Genomic DNA, 13,848 nt, shown 5'->3' with positions numbered 1-13,848 from the left:
CCCGTGTAGGACTAGGCGACGTCTCCGCAGACGTGGAGGAAGCCCGGCTCAGGGGAGGGTCCGAGGGGTTGGTCTGTAGACACCTCGGGGACCCCGGACGGCGGGGAGGCAGCGCGGCGCAGTTCCCAGCCCGTGCCTGGCCGGGCCCTCCCGTTCCACACCCGACTCCTCCGGGACCCCCGAGACCCCCGGGACCCCCGGCTCCCTTCGCTGCCGCAGCCGCAGCCGCAGCCGCAGCGCCACGAGCCGGCCGAGGCGCTCCCCCTCCCGCGGGGCCCGGGTTCGGCTGGGCCGCAGCACGCCGCTCGGCTCGGCTCGGCTCGGCTCGGCTCGGCGCGGGGTCGGGGGGGCGGGGGGGGGCGGGGTGCGCCGCCATTTTGGATCCGGACAGTCGGCGAGCCTCCGCCTGCGCGCCGCGGCGCCGGGAGCGGCCTCGCGGAGCCCAGGGCGCGGGCGCGAGCGGCGCGGGCCTGCGAGCGAGCAGGCGGGCGGGCGGGGGAGGGAGGCTGGCAGAGGAGGAAGGGAGTGGTTGGGAACCGGGCTGCGGCAGCCTCCGGTCTCCTCCGCGGCGGCAGCGCCCCCTCCTCCCGCGCCTCCGCCGCCTGCGTCGGTCAGCAAAGATGCCCTCAGCCCCGGGCTGGGAAGAAGGGACAGGAGCCGCCGCCCGGACCGCCGCCGTCGCGGCTGTCGCCCGCGTCCTTTGAATTCGTCAGCGCAAACCCCACGCCGAGGGGCGGCGGCGGCGGCGGCCGCGAGCGGGAGCCCGGGCGCTGCGCCCGGCGGCACGGCGCGGCCCCACGGCGGCCTCCGGCATGGAGCGGGCTCGCGCGACCGAGTAGCCGCCGCCCCCGGAGCCCGGCGCCAGAGCCGCCCGCAGCCCGCCTCATCCCCGGCCGCGCCGCCGGCCGGCCAGGCCCCGGGAGAAGCCCGGAGGAAGATGACGCGTCCTCGCCGCAGTCCGCTGGAAGCAGGACTCGCTGCAAAGCCCTAGCTGGGAAGAAAGAGCTCGGCCGCCGAGGCTCGGCGTGCTCCGAGCCGGGAGAGCCGCTTCGGGAGCTGCCCTCCCTTCCCCGCGGAGGACTCGCCCAGGCGCTAGCCGAGTGGAGGCTGGGAGCATTTGCAGCAGAATTTTTGGCTTTCCCTCCCCCTCCATACATCCCCCCCCCCCACTCCTCCTTTTCCAATTTTTCTTCTTCCCGGGAAGTGAATTGCTGATGCCAAGCGGACTTTATTCATTAATGATGCAACCGGATTCGTTTCAGGATTATGTTGCACGAATTGAATTTTGAATGAAGGAGTTTTTTGGGTTTTTTTTGTTTTGTTTTTTGTTTTTGAAAGAAGTGTTGACTCTTTAGTTCGTTGTACTTTTAATTATTATTTTATTTAAGTATACAGGTTAATTGTATTATTCTCTTAAAAATATCAAATCTATATTTTATGGAAACTTACCCTGAAGATATATATGTTTATGAGTGAAATTGAAGACGCTTCCGTTAAGTGAGGTGACTGGTGTGTTGGATGTTTAATTCAGCACCGGCATTGCATGACAGTTGTTGAAATAACAAGTGGTTTATTTTTTTTAAAACCACACCTTTAAAATTTTAGGTTCTGATAGTCACTGTAGACATCGTAAGGGCAGTTAAAAGAAAACCAGCAGAGATCGAAGCAAACATGTCCGGGGAAGTGCGTCTGAGGCAGTTGGAGCAGTTTATTTTAGATGGGCCGGCTCAGACCAATGGGCAGTGCTTCAGTGTGGAGACTTTACTGGACATACTCATCTGTCTTTATGATGAATGCAATAATTCCCCACTGAGAAGAGAGAAGAACATTCTTGAATATCTAGAATGGGGTAAGTTCTTTTTTTTTTTTTTTTTTTTAACTCTTAATGTGTAGCTGGCCATGCGCATTATTAACTATAATGAAAAAAAGAACACATGCCAGTTAGTCAAGACTTTTCTCCCCTAGTTTTTGGTAACTGTTTGCCAGGGGTAAAGCGGCGCTGCTTCCTTGTTGCCTTGCTGTGTGGCCTCGCTGTTTGTGGACCCACTGCGTTTTCCAGCAGCTATACAAGCTTTGAAATAAGTGCTGGAGCGAGCCAACGTGCATTCTGGAGAGCACAGCTGTTTCAGGCTTGGCCCTGGAACAGCCCTTGGGGCGGTGGGGTACGGGGAAGGTACTTGTTGGTTGAAACATCCCTTCCCAGGCGTTGGAAATCACTGGCGACAGGAGGAGATGTTGGCGTCTGTTTTAGGACAGCAGGACCTTGGAGGTGGCGATCAATGGGTTTAATTTCACCCCTGCATAGCACAAGCACGGGAAACTACTGAACACGGACTTTCCAAAAATTACTAGCTAGGTTCCTGAGGTGAAATAATAGAAAGTGTGTGTGTGTGTGTGTGTGTGTGTGTGTGTGTGTACACGCACAGACAGAGTTGGAGACTATTTGGAGGCAGCTCCCCCTGTGTTACATTTCACTCTAAATTGAACTTGCATCTATACTGGAGAGAATTTGGGCTTCCAGTCTTCGAAGAGCAGATGTGACCCAGATGACCCCGTCCGTAGTGGTGGACTAGATCAGTGATGCCAGCAAAGGCTGCATGTGACCTTCAAGCCCCAAGGCTCCGCTGGGCTGAAGTGCCTGAGCCTCTGATGTCACTCACTTGACCAGGGAAGTCTGACATCTAGTAGTTACCATCCATGCCCAGCCTGGTCGTGAGTGGTACGGCAGCTCAGGCAGGGTTTTGGCCATCTAGAATTTGGTGCTGTTGAAATACTTTTAGTTAGCTAAGTCATTTTTGTATTGAAGATCTTTGTTCCCAAGTAAAGCTTAATTTTCTGAAGTAAAAATGAAGTACCCGTTGTTGTTTTGGTTTTCAAATTAATTCAAAATTTGTCTCTCAGTTCAGCCTCCGATTTAAGAATGCCCACACAAAGCAATTTTAATTCTCCAGTTTGCCAGGATTTGAAGATTGATTGTTAGCAGCATGATGTTAGAAGGTTAAAAGAAATGTGTAAATGTGGATGGAATAATTTTACACAACAGCTTGCCAGCGTCATGCTGCGAATGTAAGAAATCTCAAGCCACTTTTCAGGCAACTTCTCTCCTGAGAGTAGGGGCTCTTCTGTCGGTGCTGGCCTTGTGTGCGCACACCTGCCTTGGATGTGTAGGGTCCAATACTTTAGGAAGCATATGGAATTCTACACCCAGTGTTTCATAAACTTAGGAATTCTGTGGTGTTTCTTTTTTGAAGACTTAAAAGGTTTCAGTACTGGTAGAGTTGGAATTGGAGTCCTTAAATTATGGCCCCATAGTTACACTCTAATCTATGATTATGATTGTTATTTAATATCCTTTTCATTTGGAAAACAGTAGGAGAACTCTCTGAATGTCCTAGTGGCAAGTATAATTTAAATAGTGTATAAGAGAAAGCTGTACTTCCTTGTTTCCTGTTATATAGCAGTTTTATGCTGTGGAATATTTTGCCATATTTTTAAAAGTAACCTATGTATATTCTAGTAAGTATCTTTTCTTGGATGTTGTTTTCCTATGTATATGAAAACACTTTGTAAACATACGTGCATATTGTACCAAAATTAAAAAAAAATCAAGTGTCTGACTGCATTCACTATATTTCATTTTTTTGAGAGAGGATCTTAATGTGAAGTTTAGAATGGTCTTGAGATTGCTGTGTACCATTACTGGTATGCACTACCATGTGCGGGCTATATAGTGCCGGGGTTTGAACCAAGGGCTTTATACATGCTAGGCAAGTACTCTACCATGTGAGTCCCAGCCCCAGTCCACATTCACTGTATTCTTATTAATAACTTCATGTCTTATCTTTTTAGTTGTCTGGTATATAGTATCGTGAAACCCTGAAGTCTCATAAACTGTTACTGGAGTTTAAGAAAGGGTTACCTTTATTATTTTAAATTATGTGTATGTGTGCAGGCCTGTGTGTAGGTATGTGCTGTAAGTGCAAGCTCTCAAGGGGTCCCCAGACATCTGATGTCCTGAATCTGGATGCTGGTGGTTGTGAGCTGCCTGATGTGAGTGCTGGGAATCAAATTCAGGTCCTCTGGCGCTACTGACCATCTCTTGAAGAGAGTAGTTTAAAATTTTTAAAAAATTCTTTCTTTTATGTTTTTAAAATTACATCATGTCCTCCTTTCTTTTCCTTCCTCTGAACCCTTCCTTGGTACTCCCGGTTCTCTTTCAAATTCATGCATTCCTAAATTCATAAATACAACATGCTTAGTCTGCACAATGTTGCTTATATGTGTGTTTTCAGGGCTGAATCTTCAGTTTTGGATAACCAGTTGGTGTGCTCTTCTTTGGGGAAGAAAGAATAGATTTTTGTTTTTTTGAAACAGGGTTTCTCTATGTAGCTTTGCACCTTTCCTGGCTCTCGTTTCTGTAGACCAGGCTGGCCTTGAACTCACAGAGATCCGCCTGCCTCTGCCTCCCGAGTGCTGGGATTAAAGGCATGCGCCACTACTACCCAATGAGAATAGAATTTTTAAGGAGTTATTTTGTATATTTTAGGCTCTTAAGCCTCTGGCATGTTCTTCCCTCCATAAGAATTAAAGATGCTGCAAGAGATGTATCATAAATGGTTTCGTTTACTGTCCTTAAGCTATTGGGGATTTTAGATGGAGAATAATTGTTTCTTTTCGTTAAAGTATTTCAGTGCATCATTCCATCTTCAGTTATCACTACATTTCGGAAATGTTCTATTTCATTCTCATTGCAAAAAAGGTATAAGAATAGATTATCTAGATTAGGTTTTCAGATTGTGAATTGACTTCAACTTAATTTTTTATTGAATTAACTTTTGGGGATGAAAATTTACAGGAATATTATTAAGGTTAAATTTGGCAATTTAGATTTGCTTCAGGATATTGTCTTTGGTTTGATTTTAATAATTCAAAAAGTATTGTCTTTAAGTCTGTAAAAGACCCAGTAATTGAAATAAATAGTATAGTTAAATATCCCATCTTACATACTAAATATTTGTGTTGGGTATTTGCAATAATTGAAGTACCATGTAGGCACTCCATATTTTTATAAGGGAGTGATTGGTTACTTTTAAATATGTAGTCAAGATCCTGTGTGTATCGCTTCCATCAATTTCATTTGATTCCTTGTTATGGTCCATTTCATTTCTGTAGTGGTATAGTTAATATTTTGTCATTACCAGTACCTCAGTGAGAAAACTGACTATTCCAAGTCAGGTATGCTGTGTTTCTTTTCTAGCATTCCTTGGTTTGGGTCTGATGACCTGAGGGAGGAAAGTAGATCACAGGGAGGGAGGAAGAAGGAGCTAAGTTGGTGAGTGCTAGCCCAAGGGATAAAAGCACCTTAAGACCATAGGTCACTTCTGAGTTTAGTAAAGTTTATTATTTCCCATATACAGCCTGTAATATTTGAAAACGTTCTTTCTTTTGACTTTTAAGTTGTTCGAAAGTTTTCTACTTACACTCAGAAAGATTTGAAAGACTTTCTTTGATTTTTTTAAGTTGTCGGAAAGATTAGGGTTTCTATGTTTGTTTCTATAATAATAGTTTTGATGTCGGTAGTAGAACTCTTAGGTTTTAGTGGAGGTATAGCAGTAAAGTAGTTGTGACATTATAAAGTATCTCGTTAGTGATGACTGATACAGTCACTATTCATTACATTGGTTTCCCTCTGCTTTGAAATGGGGAATTTGAATATTAAGGATTTACTCATTTATTTCAAAAGTAGATGTAAGATAATATTGCCCAGTACAAAAGGAACTGGCAGGGTTCTCTGTATGTGGATTACTATTCAGTGCCTTCTGATCCTGATTTTATAACATTTCATGTAAGTTTTCATTAAATAACTGTTTTTATAGCTTATTCAGATTTTATGTTACACCTAGACAGTAGTCTGATTATTAGACTTATTACTGGGACACATCAAAAGGTATTGTGGCATAAACATTTCCTTTTGGTAGAGTTGTTTTAAAGTATATTCTCTCTCTCTTTTTTTTTAAATGTGAGTTGTAATGGTGCTGGCTTGATTGGAAGGAACTGAATGATTTCTAGAATACTTTATTTGTTCTTCCTGTCTGCCATTCCAGATGTTCACTTTTCCCGAGTGGAATTATCACACAGAATTAAGATAGTCATTGAATACAGATGATTAAAATCATTTTAAAATAAGTCTTCATTTGGGATCACTGTAAATGTGATGAAAAGGTAGGCGGGGCACTCGCTTCCTCTACACTGGGCATGTAATACTCTGTTTTAAGAATGGCTGTGTCTATCTGAGACAGTGCAGAAGCTGAGGGACAGCCTAGGAACACAGTAACTGGTAGGTGATGTTGCACCATCTCTTCCCCTTCCTTCTTTCTCTCCCTTCTTCCTGCCCCCTTCTTCTTCAGGTAGCTGCCAAATAATATTGGCCACTGCAACAGCTTACAGTATTGATTACTTGGTTAATAAACTTGGTTAAAATAATAATTGCTTTGTAAGTGAGAATGGTATGTCAAGATTAATATTTTAAGAATTTTAGAGCCAGGTAGTGGTGGCACACACCTTTAATCCCAGCACTTGGGGGGGGGGGCGGCAGAGGCAGGCAGATCTCTGTGAGTTCAAGGCCAGCCTGGTCTACAGAGTGAGTTTCAGGACAGCCAGGACTACGCTGAGAAACCCGGTCTCCAAAAATGAAAAAAGAAAAAAAAGAGTTTTAAAAGTACTTCATATGGAAACTTAAGGTATATCTTACTGTAGAAGTGTGAAAAGAAATACTGTAATATATTGGAAATTTGATGAACTGTTCCAGAAATCTTAGGACTTGATTACTATTCCATAGTAAGCCTAGTCTGTTCCAACGTATAAGAGCTGAACTTGACACAATTTTATTGTGCTGCTCAGATCTTTTCTTGTTTGGTAGACTTATGCCAGGAAATTATGTGTAAATCTTGTTCTTTTTCATGCTGTTGGTTGTGATAGTTTCAAAAACCAATATATAAAGTCTAACCCACATTGAAAAGTTAGGCTAGAAGAGAAAACAGTCAAGTTCATCATACTCAGAGAAAGGAAATACTGTTATGCAAAGCATTTGTGCTTTTTTTTTTGTATTTCTTAACTCTTATATCTTATAGATTGAGATCAAAGGAGTTTGGAATGTTGCATGATGAAGATATATATGTTAGCTAGTAATGGTTTGTATTTTCAGAAAGTACATGTAATAGATTCAGGACAACAAATAGATAATTTGATGAAAGGGGATGTGCATAGGGACAAGATGGGGGAGGGGAGGGGCACTTGGGCTAGGGAGAGGATGAGAGTGACTGGCCTGAGGGACAGTGAGGGAGAGTGACCCCATTGTATTCCTGCTTTTCCACTGCAGTCTGACTGAATGGTTGGGTATTTTTAATGAGAAGAATATACTGGCTATAAGGGTTAACCTCAGTCCTTTGTATTTGGAGGATGGTCACTGCCTTTTCCTTTTTCTTTTGTGGCCGTGATTAACTTGCATTGATTGTCAGGGGTGTATTGGCTTTCTGAACTTGAGGGATAAAGGATGGCAGTGCCCTGGCTGTTTCCTCCAGTTCCAGGTGAACTCGTGAGAGTTTGCTTGTGTTTTCTCATTTTTATCACTCCTAGACTGTCAGTGTAAATGTCTTGTCTTTAAGGATTGAAGACCATGATTGCTCAGCTGTTTTCGCAGAGTCTGCCTAAGTCAAGAAGTTCTTTCTAAAATGATTTGTTATGAATGACCTGTGCTCTTAAGTATAAGCTACTGCAAACTCAAGAATGTCCTTGGTTGTCACTGCATAGAAAACTCCCCTCCAGATGGAGAGATCTTCTCCTCTTCCTCCTGGGTGCCGCTCTTCTTTCTCCCTGGCCTCTCACACTTGGCTGAACAGTTTTCTCTCTTATCAGGCGGTAGGTGAGAATGGCTAGCCTCCGTTGGCCAGCTGCATTGGCTTTCGTCAGAACAGGAAGCACATGGATCTGGCTCCTCGTTCTCAACACCACTGTTTGTCTTCGGGATTTTCCTCTGTGAACCATTTGCTTCTACTTTGGAATCAGAGCGTCTTTTCTTCATCTAGTGTTCTTCTCTAGTTTCAAAGTGTGTTTTATAAATCCATGGGCTGTTACTAAGCGCGCTCGCGCTCTCTCTCTCTCTCTCTCTCTCTCTTTCTCTCTCTGTGTGTGTGTAAATGTACACAGAAGCTTGTAAATTTGGAAAATTACCTCAGACATAATTTAAGTAAAATATTGCAGGTTATCTTTGAATTTACGAAGTTTATCCGATTATAGAATCATCATTTTGAAGAATATCTGTAGGGTAAATGGCAATAGGTATTCTAACATGTATTCTCAGGGAACAGTTGTTCCTTTGTAACTCCTTATTGGCATTAGAAATTTTGAGAAATTTGTAGCTTGGAAAGAGAACCTAGCCTTGAGAAAGCTATATTTTACTTAGTGCCTGCAGGCTTATTTTTTTTTTTTTTGTGTGTGTGAAAGCCTTGTGACCTGAAAGATAAACTTAATCATGATGGAGTAGTAGTGATGCTGTTGAGTTACATCTAAGAAACACACTGTTTTCGAAGTAGAATTGGACAGTGTACTGGTGCACCTGTGCTCTCAACTCCTGGGATGACAGATGTTTCTATGACGTTCTTGTTCTGATTTGGACTTCCTCCCTACATTAAATACATCAAAGCCGGGCGGTGGTGGCGCACACCTTTAATCCCAGCACTTGGGAGGCAGAAGCAGGTGGATCTCTGTCAGTTCAAGGCCAGCCTGGTCTACAGAGCTAGTCCAGGACAGGCTCCAAAGCTACACAGAGAAACCCTGTCTTGAAAAACCAAATAAAAAAAAACCCACAGAATTTCTCACTTCATTTTTATAGCTTCAGTTGCTATAATTTTAACATGTTACAAAACTATTTTGTCTCTGAAAAGATTCTGTTCATTCTGATGTTTAGGAATAAAGTGCCTTGAGCTTGCAGTTTCATAATCCGTTGGGTTTTGTTTCTCCCTAGGGTGGCAGTGTTTTAGCTGAGCAGCCCGTCTCTGTCGTCTCAGTTGTGTGAGAACTTTTATTATAATGGATAATGGTGTATGTGTTGCATGTGTCAGCATCTATTTGTTCATATGTATTGTAAAGAAACCAGACAACCTCTCCTTTTTATTAAGGGGAAACCCTTGTATAACTGGTGTTATTTTGGCAGCGTGTGAACAGTTAGAACCTTGTGATTATCATAAAATTTTGTTCTGAGTTTTAGCATGGCAAATAATAATACTGGAGGACAATTTAACTTGATTGTTTAAAAACAGGTGCCGCGCTTTGGATTTAGATTGAATCTTTTAATTAGTGGCTAGGTGATCTGGCAAGTTGCTTAGTCTCTTGAATCTGTATTATCAGTTCTAAAGAAATGGACATTACAATATTTACCAAAAGATAAAAGCCAGTTAGGAAGTTTTTCTCATGATTTAGAGTTTATTTTGTTGATTTAAGCCCCACTTTGATTTTTTTTTTCCTTTTTTGGTACAGGGTCTCATGGAGTCCTTGAACTTAACATGACTTCCCTTGCTTCCGCTTCCTAAGTGCTAGGACTAGAGGTGTGCACTGCCATGTCTGGTTTATATGGTGCTGGGGGTTGGGCCCAGGGCCTGTGTATGCTAGGCAAGCAATCTACCTATTGAGTTATATCTCCAGCTTCCATTTTGATTTTTAAATTTCTAATCTGTTTAGTCTTAAAATAAAGGTACAACTAAAATGTCACTTTGGGAATTAAGTTCAAGTTAAGTGTATAGTTATACTAATTAAAGGATATAAATAAATTCACTTTATTGTCAACAAGATTTTCATCTTCTTGATGGTATCTTAATAAATTATTGGGGTTGGGGATTTAGCTCAGTGGTAGAGCACTTGCCTGGCAAGTGCAAGGCCCTGGGTTTAGTCCTCAGCTCTGGAAAAAAAATTATCATTGTTATTTTCAATTTTATTTCCTTGTATATGTATGGGTAGTTTGCCTGTATGCATGTCTGTGCACCATGTACATGTCTGGTGCCCACAGGCCAGAGGAAGGCTTCAGATCCTCCAAAATTGTTTTTACTGACGGTGTTTTTCTTTGCATGGCTATGCAGACTGTCTTAGATATTCTTTTTAGGATATCTTGCATTAGATGTTTTGTTCTTTTTAGCTAAGAAATTTGGGGGGGTAAATATTAAGTTGATGTATAGTCTTCCCACCCCCAGTAGCAGCTATTATGCAGTGACTAGTTACACTTTATTTTTGTATTTATATGGCTTCAATCTGCAAATTAGTGGTAGAGTTCTAAACCTCAACTCAGAAGATTAAAATTTTTATTGGTCTGTTGTTCACATAGTACCTTTTATGGACTAAAATTATGCAGTTGCCACAGATTCATGTGGTCTTTCAGTAAGTATGAAGAAAATGAACATTTTCCACAAGTATTTCCTAAACTGTATTTCAAGAGACATACTGAATATTTATTCCACAAATTATGGGTTAATTGGATGTGTAAGGCTGGGGAATAGTGCTTTGATACATGCCTTTTTACAAAGCACATTATCGTAGGAAAAGTTTCAAAAAGTTCTGAACAGAAACCTTAACTTTGTTGTGCAAAGTTGGCCCAGATCATTTGAGCTGTGGAGCTATGGGAGGAACACTGGCTGAACTTGGGACATTGTGGCCACATTAGAAAACTACAGGCAATGTCCAGAATCTTTAAGCAGGTTATGTGAAAGCACATTAAAATATATATGTATATTGTCACAGTATACTCAAAACACAAACACAGGTGGGCTTTGACTCAGTTATGTCATTTAGAAACCAGAGTAGCTGAGTTTAAGTTGGGGTGGGATTCAGCCCTGGACAGGAAGATCTCACCTGTGTTGGAGAGTTCATGCATGTAGCTTCTGGTTTACAGAGATGCAACTTCTGGTTTGCAGAGATCCTTCTTCTGACCTAGTGGTTTTGTTTTGTTTTGTTTTTCTTTTTTTCAGTAAAGCATGATCATTTTCTGTTCACTGGTACAGAGAAACTGAAGTAGAACAAAGCTAAATGATTTTATGAGAACTTTGTAAAAGTTACAGCAAGAATCTTGTCCTTAAGTGTCAGCATTTACTAGGGGTAGCTGATACCCCAAGTTAACCCATATATGGTGAAAAGCAGTGAACACTACTTAGGAAAAACTTCTTGCTTGGTGTGACTAAAGCCTCATTTTGAAATTGTATCATAAACTCCCTGTGGTTTTGTCCTGGCCCAAAATTACCATAAAGACACATTTAAAAGCAGACTAAGAGCGCAGGTATATGGTGAATCTGACCTGTTAATGTGGTACCAGAAAGCTTTCTATACTGTATACTTACATTTTCTTAGTGTTTATGGTTAGATCCACAGTATTTGCAAGATTAGCGTAATTTCTTCTTTTAACTTTAAAAAAAACTGCATGTCTTTGTAATGTGTCACCATTTCTGAAAGATGCTAACAGCTTCTTCCAGAAGTCTGTCACTGTGTTAGTCACTTGAGATTATGATTGATGTGATCATCATACTGTTTCTTTTGCCTTTGTTACTGTGAGGTAGTATGGATTGAGTGCAGCATCTCCTAAGTTAAGGCTGGGTTTATTCTGTTTCTATGCACCTGGCTCTATTTATTTGTGTTAAACTTGTAAATATGGATTTGTATATTCTTGGGTCTTAGCATTTTCACTTTGTTTTCTCATCAAGTACCAAGTAGCTTTAACACATTATGTGTCTCTACCTTGAAAATATGATGTTCATATACATCCCAGAATTTGATAAAACGCACAGATTTATATGTGATTTTTAAAATCTTGTTAACATAATGCTTAATATCTGTAGTGACTATGGACAGCTTTTCAGGATTGTTTCATTTAAACTACTTAGCATGATATATACTCTCTCTTTTCTTTTCTTTCTTTCTTCTTCCCTTCTTTCCTTCCTTTTTTCTGTATCTCAGGTTGGCCTTGATTTGTTCACCTTCTGTCTCTTGAGTGCTAGATTTGCAGGTATGTACACCTACCTAGTCACAACTTTTATATACTTCTTATCTACGACCTTATATATCTAACTTTAAAAATATTTTTTAAAAATTGAAATAACCATCTGGGTGGCGGTGGCACATACCATTAATCTCAGCACTCGGGAGGCAGAGACAGGTGATCTCTGAGTTCGAGGCCAGCCTGGTCTACAGAGTGAGTTCCAGGACAGGCACCAAAACTACACAAAGAAACCCTGTCTCAAAAAAACAAAAACAAAACAAAACAAAACAAACAAAAAAAAAATTGAAATAACCACAATTGTACAGAAAAATTACAAGTATAGTATACTTTTAAATTCTGAATCATGAAAATAATTTGTCTACTAATGTCAATTCCTTTCCAATGTGTTTGTATGTATATCTACACTTTTATATAACTATAATACAACTGTTAAAATCAAGAAATTAACATTGATGAGATATTGTCATCTGATCTTTAGAAACTTGGTTTTAGTTTTATCAGTTGCTCTAATAATTTTGTTACAGCTGAAGGGTTCAGTCTGGAATCCTGTGTCAGATGTGAATATTATATTTTGCAGTATTGGTTGAGATAGGTCTTTAGGTTTGCCTTGACTTTCTGAACTTTGGCTCTTTTGAAGACCGAAGGCCATTTGCAGTAAGCCTCTATTTGGATTTTCTTCATGGTTAGATTTAGACAAAACTTGGTTGGTATCACAGAAATGATGCACTGTTCTGGTTGCATCCCATCAAATGAGGCCCAGACCTCACTATGCCTTATTCCTTGTTACTCCGGCACTGGTGGGGTTTCTCCACTGTAGTTATTCTTCAGGTGGGCATGGTGGCCCATGCCTGTAGTCCTAGCACTAAAGAGGCCGAGGCAGGAGGATCGTGACTGAAAGATCTGCTGGGCTCTAAGTGAGTTTGAGGCTGGCCAGTCTTACTATGGCAAGAGCGACATAGTAAGACTCTGTCTTAACAAAACCAGACCAAAACCAAACCAAATCATGACAAAGCAAGCTACTTCTTTTTTATCATAACTATTGGAGAGGTGTCTATTAAATATTAAATTATGTGTCTATCTTTGCTTCATTAAATTGTACTTAGATCTAATGTAGCTTATGGTTGTCTGTGTTAGTCATAGATTAGAACCCTTCCCTACACATTAGTAGAGGAATTACCCTTATGTGCTTCAGGAAAGAACACATTATTCTGTACCTGCAGTTTTTCTACGTTTGAGAGTGTTTCATATAAAAAAATTGAGGTGAAAATGTGATTAGAGAAGTAGTCAAGGCTGTACATGAGTTGTATATACCATACTCAGTTGTTTCAATGTTATTCTGAAAGTTGCCCGCAGTTTCCTTATTGAGGCTTAGCTTGACCCAGATTTAGTCAGTAGAAGCCCCTCAAATTGGCTTGCGTGCCCTCTGACATGTCACCATGCACTTTCTTGCCTTCTTGTATAGACAAGATGCCTTAGGCTTGTCCTGTTCCTTCCTTGACCCTGCCTTGGAATCAGCAAGTTTTTAAGGTCTCTTAGCACCTTTGAGTAGAGGAAGCTACTCTGTAGAAGACAGGATAAGGTCTCCTGAGTCTCATTGCTGCTCTTCTAGTGGGCAGTGCTGTCTTTCATTGGTCCATCCAGACCTGTTGCACTGTCTCCTCCTCGTCATCTACCCATTTCATGGACATACCTATAGCTGTGTTTCCAATCTGCATTTACTTTGCTTGATGCTTGTTTCTGTCCTTGTTATAGAGGAAAGATCATGAATTTGCACCAAGATGCCTAATTGCAGCCCAACAACACTGCAGGGGTCA

General features: G+C 41.6%; 1 protein-coding gene across 19 annotated transcripts in view; it reads left to right on the top strand.

Annotated features, from left to right (window-relative positions):
• The first annotated feature begins 508 nt into the window (after nucleotides 1–508).
• The window catches only part of Cdc42bpa (CDC42 binding protein kinase alpha), a 206,671-nt gene continuing 193,331 nt past the window's right edge, over nucleotides 509–13,848 (top strand). For 8 of the 19 annotated variants that reach the window (XM_036201799.1, XM_036201801.1, XM_036201800.1 and 5 more), the window contains exon 1: nucleotides 511–1,849. In XM_036201799.1, coding sequence (XP_036057692.1) covers nucleotides 1,672–1,849 — 178 coding nt within the window. In that variant the 5' untranslated portion in view covers nucleotides 511–1,671. Of the gene's footprint in view, nucleotides 1,850–13,848 lie in introns of all 19 variants that reach the window. The other 11 variants (XM_036201812.1, XM_036201810.1, XM_036201808.1 and 8 more) reach the window with 4 other exon arrangements.

The sequence above is a fragment of the Onychomys torridus genome, chromosome 11 (assembly GCF_903995425.1).
Source record: "Onychomys torridus chromosome 11, mOncTor1.1, whole genome shotgun sequence".
NCBI classification, from domain to species: Eukaryota; Metazoa; Chordata; class Mammalia; order Rodentia; family Cricetidae; genus Onychomys; species Onychomys torridus.
Note: the sequence above shows the minus strand (reverse complement) of the source record. Positions and strands in the feature narration are given on the sequence as shown.